The sequence below is a fragment of the Aulostomus chinensis genome, chromosome 3, assembly GCF_037954235.1.
Source record: "Aulostomus chinensis isolate RoL2024-O1b breed Wild chromosome 3, RoL_Achi_v1.0, whole genome shotgun sequence".
Lineage (NCBI taxonomy): Eukaryota > Metazoa > Chordata > Actinopteri > Syngnathiformes > Aulostomidae > Aulostomus > Aulostomus chinensis.
The window spans coordinates 23248083-23257239 of NC_141322.1; the positions used below are offsets into that span (position 1 = coordinate 23248083).

General features: G+C 42.4%; 1 protein-coding gene across 2 annotated transcripts; it reads right to left on the reverse strand.

Moving 5' to 3' along the window:
• Positions 1 to 207: 207 nt before the first annotated feature.
• Positions 208 to 4287, reverse strand: sp7 (Sp7 transcription factor). Of its 2 annotated transcripts, none has more exons than XM_086200829.1 (2): positions 3971 to 4287; positions 208 to 2834 (listed from the first exon to the last, which is right to left on the reverse strand). In XM_086200829.1, exons 1-2 carry the CDS (start codon positions 3989 to 3991, stop codon positions 1485 to 1487), a joined length of 1371 nt encoding a protein of 456 aa, XP_086056955.1. In that variant the 5' UTR covers positions 3992 to 4287; the 3' UTR covers positions 208 to 1484. The 2 variants fall into 2 exon arrangements, with proteins under 2 accessions (XP_086056955.1, XP_086056954.1); XM_086200828.1 differs by having other exon boundaries at positions 3956 to 4287.
• Between the last annotated feature and the right edge of the window lie 4870 nt (positions 4288 to 9157).

Genomic DNA, 9157 nt, shown 5'->3' on the forward strand with positions numbered 1-9157 from the left:
TATAGAATGAAAAGAAGGAGGGTGATGGAGGAGAGGTGAGCAAGGAGAGGACGGAGGGAGGTGTGCACGTAAATAACATCAGCACAGAAAAATCCTTTTTGAAATGTCTTTACTTTTAAAAGCACCAAGATGATCATTCCACACTGTAACTCTTACAACGTGTATCTTCATGAGGTTTCATGCTTTATCATTATTTACAATATCTCCTGGTTTCACTAACAAATCAGCAAACATCTATTCACGTCTACCTAAGGAGCAAAAGTCTCTCATGTTTCTGTTTCTTTTTAACTGACATCTTTTCATCGTGGAAAGTTACACAAAGTAGAGAAAATACATAAAAAAAAGTAGAAAAATAACACACCTGACAATATCTATATATTGTTGTAAATATATAGTATGTACAAACAAGGAGAGGCCCTTATTATCATTACTTCTCAAGGTGTGGAAGATTTCACAATTCAAAGATTATATAGAAATAGTTTACACACATCTAACTTCAGGATCTATAAATAAATCTTTAAATCACACTCCCAAACTCCATTGTTATAAATAAGAAAAAAAATAAGTCTTAATTTAAGGCATTTTATTTTCTTTTTGGCCAGCTTGAACTATCTTGCATTTTGTTTTGTCAGGCATTATATTTCCTGCAAGGTGCAAGATAATCCTTGATGTTTATAATTTAAGGCATAAATTAGATTATTTATGTAAATAAGAAATTAAATTACACATAGTAAGAAGCAAACAGCAAACAAAAGTGAAATGCAAACCCTTTTATGTCAAAATGTCTTTGGCAACAAGAAGCAGTAAGTAAGACCGTCCACTGATTGTTGCAGGAATAATGAATAAGTATCGAAGTACAGCTGTAAATCAGATTTTTCTCTAGGCATGCAATGCTCCATCAACTCCATCATCGTAACCATAAGTCTCCTTCTAAAACTACTTTCTTTCTGCGGCTTCAGAGCTCTTTTCCTTCTGCTTTTGCAGATTAAATTTCCCCAGTGGTTTGTCTCATTTGAAAGGCAGAAAATGTGTGTAGGCTTCAAAATGTGTGCATGAATGTGTTTACGTGTGATTGCAAGCACACGTTCCTGTTTGTGCATGTTTGCATTGCATACGCTTGCACATTTGTTCATACTTATTTCTCTGTGTGTACGCGCACGTGCGTGGTACTTATATTTGCGTGCTCGTACGTGCTGGGCTGGTGTGGCTGCTTAAGTCAGCCTGCAATCTTGCATTGATGTATGCTTGCATATTATGTGTGTGTGTGTGTGTGTGTGTGTGTGTGTGTGTGTGTGTGTGTGTGTGCGGCCCAGAAAACAGAAAATGAAGTGACTGTCATCTGCAGCATGCTTAGTCATTTATTGCATCAAATCTTTTCAAATGAGATCTGATATCCTTTGTAAGTCTGGAAACCAAACCAAATGCTGTCTTTCATTTCAGACGTTCACCATTAAAAACCAACTGGAATTGAACGTTCGGTGAAGTCAAATCTCCAACAGTCCGCTGCTGTTCTCCACTCCATTGGGCGTACCATTCTTCTCATCTCCATTGGTGATTGGGTCGGCGACAGGATTGGAGGGTACAGCGCTGGTGTTGAGCTCTGTGGTATCTTCACTGCGAGGGTCTGTCTCTCCCTCCACAGCTACAGCTTTTCCATGCATTGCAGAATCTGCATGGGTCTTCTGGTGCTTTGAAAGGTGGTCGCTGCGTGTGAAACGCTTGTTGCACAGTAGACAGGTGAACTTCTTCTCTCGTGTGTGTGTCCGCACGTGTCTCTCCAGTTCGTCTGAGCGGGTGAAACGCTTCCCGCAGAACAGCCAGTTGCACACAAAGGGCCGCTCGCCAGTGTGCCAGCGCAAGTGGGCTTTGAGGTGCGAGGCCTTGCCGTAGACCTTCCCACAGCCTGGGATGTGGCAGCTGTGGACTGGCTTCTTCCTCAGGGATGCAGCTGAAGCCCCCAATCTCTCCAGCTCCTGGCAGTTGGGGCAGTCGCATGAAGACCTGGTGGGTGTTGCACCGCCACTGTAGCCCCCTGATCCCCTTGCAGGCTTTAGACCCATGGGACTCTCCATCAGCCCTGCACTTTGCACAGGCTTGGGCTTGTACATGTCCTGGGGCAGCATGTGCTGGGAAGGCTGGAGGAGGTGTGAGGAAGAGCCCAGTCCCACAGAGGAGTAAGGAGCTGGGTTTAGGGGGGTAAAATCGGTGCTGTAACTCGGCAGCTGAGGGCTCAGAGAAGCCTGCGGTGCTACAGGCTGCAGCGAGGCCTGGAGACCTCCGTCCGTCTGGGGCTGGGTTGCTGACAGCCAGTTGGAGTTGGGGTGGACATCCCACCAAGAGGATGTGGCATTCGCCGGGGCAGCAGTTATGCCAGGGTGAATACCGGCTTTATACCAGGAACCGTACGGGTGTGTCATATCCAGCGAGGTATAGACGCTGGTGAGGCAGTCTGCCGTAGCATGGGTCTTGGACACTAAAAGAGACGGGTCCTGGGAGACAGAGGTCTGGAAAGAGTGGGAGAAAGGGTTATACTCTGTAGTGTAGCCTCCAGCTGAAGGAGGGGGGCTTCCAGTGGGGGTAAGCAGTCCGCCACCTCCTCCGCCTCCAGCTGTGGTGAAGGAGCCAGTGTAGGAGTCCGCTAGGCCACTGCCATCTGCGTTCCGCCCGTTCTTAGTTGTCTGAAGGTCGGAGGTCATGTTGTAGGGCTTCTTTACTGGAGTGGTGCTGCCGGTCTTACCGGGTGTAGCTGAATCCCTGACTGGGCTGGTGCTGCCAAACTTGTTACAGGTAGCAGTTAACATAGCCAGAGGACTGGAGCCATAGCGTGCGTCTTCCTGAGGAGGAGGAGACAAGCGAGAAAATGAGACTGTTTGTCTGGCTGCTCACTGCTGCTGCTCCTGTCAGTGTCAACCCTAATAAAAAACTTATGTCTGACTGCCATTGCTGGCTTTTCCTGTTCTCTCCGTTTTCAAAGTGGTCAGGCAATTTCAAGCAGTGAATGTTTATGCTTGTGGAGGTTCTGCGCGGCTCAGCAACAGAGAAATTCCCTTGCTTTTGTTTCATTTCAACCACACGCGCTATTCTGAATTTTGTGTGCTTGTTTTGTTCACCTGTCTGCACAACCCGTCTGTGACTCTGCAATGTGATGCACAGTCAACTGTAACTATGTCTCAATTATTTCTAAACATTATCGAACTGTCGATATCTCACAGATTTTTGTGCAACCATGCTGTTTACTGTAAATATTCGAAAAATGCATCTGGCTGTTTAGAAAATAAACGATTTTCCACTTTTCAAGCAGATTCTCTGGTATCTCTCAGTGGAAAGTATTTAATTTTACATTTTTCATGGTTTTTTCCCCAGCAATCATTCTTCTCGTGTTTTCATTTTCCATGTGGCAGGTCACAAGCACGGAGGATTCGTCTGTCTAACGTTACCACACACATGTGGCTGTAAGTACTGTAAAATCACACTTATTTAGAACTTTGAAGTGTTCCTCCAGTATGTAAACCTTAGTTACCGCTGTTCCACTGCTGTTTTGAGTGTAGCTCTAACAATAACGTTGAATACTTCTGACAAGAAAACAGATTAAATATTCCTGTATTTATAGTCTTCACTGTCTTCCCATGCAGTGACTGATCTCTTGCAAGAAGCCCTGCGGTACATCACCTTGATTTGTGCTGTATTTAAAGTTAATAACGCTCCATCAAGCCCTTAAAGATCATTTTCTAAAGTGCCTGCTGGCGTTCTGATGTCCTGCACCCCACGAATAGGAGCCCACATTTGATTAAGCACAAAGATAAACACAAGTAACTCTCTAATAGTTTTAGTGTCATTTTTGTGGGCTTCTTCCAACCTGAGTTAAGTTTCCTCACATTATTAGCTGAGATTTTCAGAAGCATTCACATGTAAGAGTGTGTTTGTATGAGGAGGAAGAGAAATCAAAACTACTTACAATTACATTCCCTACCTCCAGAATAGATGCGGCCATCCCTGAGAAACAAAATCCTAAGGAAGCTGAGGGGAGCGGGAGAAGCGCAGCTCGGAGTCCCGGGACACTTTGGAAGAAGTTGGGCTCCAGCGCGGGGAAGTGTTTTGAGGCTCGGGGAGCCCGCCCCCTAATTATAGAGCCGCTAAGAAGCCATAAAAACCGAGGGATAGAGGAAAATGGATGGAGATTGGTGGGCAAGAGGGGGACACCCCACCTCCCCAAAGCATCGAATCAAGCTTGAAGATTAACGCATGAATGGGCTGCTCATCAATCACCGTGCGGACATGCCTGCTGTCTCCCCGGCTTCATTGTCTTCCACCGGGGTTAGTCCTGTAAAGTCCCAGGAAGAGACCGAGATCATCTAAACGGTATTATCATTATCCCATAAAGACTACCGGCAGAGACGCGGCACTCTTGCTTTTACAGAATTGAAAATTTAGAAAAAAGAAAAGAAAAGAAAAGCGAAAAGCGACTTTTTCTGAGTGAGGAAAAATAAAAGAACATGGAACCCCGGCCTGCGCCACATACATAAAAAAAACTTAAGCTCCCCGAGTCTGTGGTTTCCATTCAAGATTTTATTATTCTGGTTTCAACCCCTCTTTCTGTTTCCAATATCCTTAAATGCAGTTAACTGCCTTTTTAGACGCGACGGTTAAAGAGGCTGAACTACAGAGGAGAAAATGCATCGAGTCATTAAATAAAATAAAGAAGAGATTATCACATCAAATAAAATGAAGTCAAATGGCGAATTCACGAGAGGAAAAGACTGGTGGGATCCAGTCAGATAAAAAAATAAGAGCGAGAAACGAAGAAGAAAAGCTTCAACAGGACAAAAGTCAAACGCAGCATCGAGGTGTTGGCAGGGAGGTTGTAAAGTGGCATTTCCAAATATCTGTCATTATTCGTCATGCATCTTCAGTAATGTTCTTCCAGGGTGATAAAATAAGCTTAAAATATATATTTCCCCCCTCCAAAACAGTCTGAACGCAGCTCACAGTTTTATTCAACACATTTGAAATAAGTTGCAATGAATCATAAAGGCACTGTACATCATTTAATTTTCTTTTAATGCTTCATGTTTTTAACTATGCATTTTTTTGATACAGCACAGTTGCAGACACCTTATATTCCGTTTATTTACCTTAATCAAATATCCGTGCTTGTCACTTCGAAATCAAGCAGATTTACGTAACTTATGTTAAAAATGTGGTCATAACCTTGTTTATTTCAAAGAATTGAGTTCCTACAGTATACCTTTAATGTCACATTCTACCAAGAGAAAAATTCTCGGTCCACATTTTTCAGATGACAGTAGTTTTTTCTAAAATTCATCTATACGAGGCCTAATTTGGGTATTTTGAGGGTTGAATTCATACTATTTCACATGTTTGAACTCAAGTTATCCACAGTGTTCTTGTGAACTTGGCAATATGTGTGGAATTTAGTTTCCTCAGGTGAAAGGCCACGTCCCTTTGACGCGATTTCATTTATCGGATGAAAAGGACAAAACCTCCACTTTTCGGGCAGCAAGACAGATTCTCAGCGCCTTTTTGTGGGCGTCTCGTTTTCTGAAGGAGAGCACAGAGAATTAAAATTGTTGTCAAAAATAAACATATAATTTCTGTCCTTATTTTCTCCTCAATTACAGGGCATGGTCAGAGTTGGGCTTGTCGTTCTGGAGAGTCTGGCCCTCACATGAACACAGCGGCTATATTTGGCAGTCTGCTCTCCGACTAACCTTCATCGCTTTATTTTCTTATTCCAGAAGGGGTGTGAGTAGAAGAACAAAGGCTGCTACATGCAACCCTTAACACTGTCACTCTATCTATCTATCTATCTATCTATCTATCTATCTATCTATCTATCTATCTATCTATCTTTCTATCTATCTATCTATCTATCTATCTATCTATCTATCTATCTATCTATCTATCTATCTATCTATCTATTTATCTATCTATCTAATGAGGCAATCTTTTAACGCATTCTGAGGCATTTCCTTCCCCTCTCATTTGACACTTTTAAATGAAGTCTTCCCTCTCTTTAGTGTTCATTAATGGTTTATGTTTTACATATAAGTAAAATGAGAGGGCAGGTAAACCTGCGGCAAACTACTCCACAATGAGCCGCTTTTCCTCATTTTATAAGTCTTGTTGTAATCTCAAACTTTGGCGTGTTCTCATTTACAGTTCTCTTCAAAAGAGAGCAAGTGAGATCTCTAATTAGAGAAGGCATTAAGCTCTTAACAGCCCCTTCAAAAAGCTTTCTCTGCTCTATTTACCATTCTCTGCCCTGCGCGGTTTGGATGCTGTGGTATATACAGTAGGCACTGGAGGCCCGATGAACCCCGGGATGTTGGGTGGGCACTATTACGTTCCTTGATTATGTTTTCCATAAAGTATGCAGATATATTAATGTTCTTATGGTTGTTTTATTTGCTAGCTCATTGGCTAAACATGCTTGAATAAAAAAAAAAAAAGAAAAAAAAGAATGCCCATGATTTTCAAACAGATCAGTCTATCAACCAAACATTCAAATTCATGTTTGGTTCAACCTGGGAACTGATGACACTCGTGCTCCGCCAAACAAGGTTTTCTCCACACGTATCGAAACCAAGACGCAGGGAAAAGGCACACACATCCCAAAGCAGCATGATCACAAAACGGTATCATTGGTGCAAGGGTGACAACTGGCCACTAAAGTTAGATCAAGACTAAGTTTGAATCTTTGCCATCGTCAAAGTGGCCGGGGTGAATTACCGATGCCTCTGATGGTGGCTCAGTATAACTGAACTAGAGTTGCAGTGAGACAGATCTGAAGGTACACTGGGATCGCAACAGTTAGCAAACCATACATTTGCCTATCTAAGACGGTCATGTGATCAACAACACAGGTTTGTCCGTCTGTTAGATAGCAGAATGACTCAAAGAGTTGTGGATGGATTTTAAAGAAAAGTGGTAGAATCCAGAATCAAAACTTGATCTAATGATGGTCACATCTCCTGGTGGAGGTGTGAACGCCGAATTCTATTAAGTTTTCAAATGGAAGGATTTTTTTTTTTCTTGCTCGTACTTGGTTTTGAAAATCTATCGTTTTCAACTACGGTAAAGGATTTGTTCAACCAATGTTTTCAGTCATTCAGTAGTCACTGTAACTGATAATAATAGCAATTTGATGAAACTGACAAGTTTTCAGTGACAAGGACAGAATCATCCCAATCTCTCATCCCCTTGCAAATCTAACTGGTGCTGTTTTTGATCGATCGGTGCCTTTCTTAAATTTGTCTACTCAAGTTTAATGAACAAATGATGTAAACTTGGCTGTGGACGTACTTAATTGTTACTTTTTATTCACTTTGACTTGTTGTCTAAGGGACGTTTTGTGTTGGTTCAGGGGGCTCAGCGAACCTCTTCAGTGGCTGGGACTGAAACATGCATTGAATGTGTGACCATTGTAATCAGCCGCTATTTTTAATTGAAGCTTGTCACAGTTGATTTGTCAAAAATTGCGAAAATTTACATCTGCCTGTGTCTTCTGTAGCGCAGAGACGAACCCTCACTGCTGCCTGAGGGGTTGATATTGTTCATATAGTTGTTGGGTTTTTTTTCCCCACTTTTTGGAAGAAACTCTCAACACTGATCAAGTTTTCAGTGCAACCCTTCTAGTGGAGCCACTTCACATTGCCTTGCCTGCTCGTCTTGGTAGAAAATGAAACCGAGTGCCGAGCTACTTGAAAGCGAGTGTGTTGCTGGTTTTCGCGAGGACACCGTTTCTATTTCTATCGTGATTCATGTTGTCTTCTTGTCACCACAGGACACAATAGCTGAGCAGAAAGGTGGTGAGGAAAGTCACTCAAACTCTTTTTCTCGTTTGCTAAAGGTGCAAGAGTGTGTGAAAAGAGAAATGAGGGAAACCAGCCATCATGCAAAGGCTGATGCATAATGCAGAATTACATATTCTCCCTGTCTTTTTAGTGCCGAGTATCTAATCGTGATATCGTTGGAGAACAAATGGAAATTTGGCTGAAGACTCAAGAACTGAAACTAGTCAAGAAACATGAATATGAAATGGTTTGTTCGTAGTTTTGTTTATGATTCTTTGTTCAGCCGTTTCCTGATGTGACAGTATTTTTGACTGCGTTCAATAAAGCACTGTTCTTGTGCTTCAAGTGTCATTAATTTTGTTAAATAAAAGTGTTTAAAACCCCTCATTCACCAGGTGGACAAAAATGAGCTTTAGGTCACTCTGGGAGTGGATACCTCCGCTGAGGCGGTGCAACGTCATCAAACCAGGTCTCATCCAAAACCTATAACTGACTTCCTCCACCTAAATTGTGCCATCTTCACACCGTGGCATGGTGATGGCATTCATTGTCAATGGAAAAATGGACATATGTCACAATGGCCCATGTTTTTAATGATGCTGAAACATGGCGTCAGGGCTGAGAGCGACAGGCTACACTTAACCCTGCGGCAAAAAAAAATGGCGTCAGTGATACATTTTAAAAAAATCAACTTTCCAACAAATCAACATACCAAAGCTTAAGGACACTTTGCTTACTTTAGAAGTGCAACACGGAGGCATTTTATGAGTTATTTTCTCCATTCACGTCATTTGTTTGGGAGATTACTGCAACATCGTTTCCTTTGAAACGCTAGGAAAGTTCTGTGGACTTAAAATCTTCACTCAAGCTTCCATCAGCGTGAGGGCGAGTAAGTAATGATTGAATTTTTATTGTCGGCTGAACTCCCTTTAACCAGACTTGAACTGTTCTGATACATCATAAAACATTGTTTTATTTTACTCTCAAGTGCATCGCTGTTACATACATTGCTGTATGTTTAGTAATCCGCTCTCTGATTTGAGCCTAAAACAGGCCAACTATAATCTTCCTGGTTCAGCGCTTGTTCACAGTAGTGGTGAGTGAACCCAGCTGCTGCATTCAGCTGAAGGATCTCGCTCGTGGCAGCTTGGGGATGGATGTTTTAGGACGGTTTTGCTGTTGTCTGTAGTTGGTGGCCAATGGGCTTAGCTTAGCTTCGAGCTAGATGTATACGTGGCTGGCTCTTTCTGCAATCTGGATTCAAAAATGGTTGTGAAAAACTTCTTCAAGAGCTCAAGACACCTGACTGTGACTACTTGAAAGGCAAAACACTCACAGTGTGG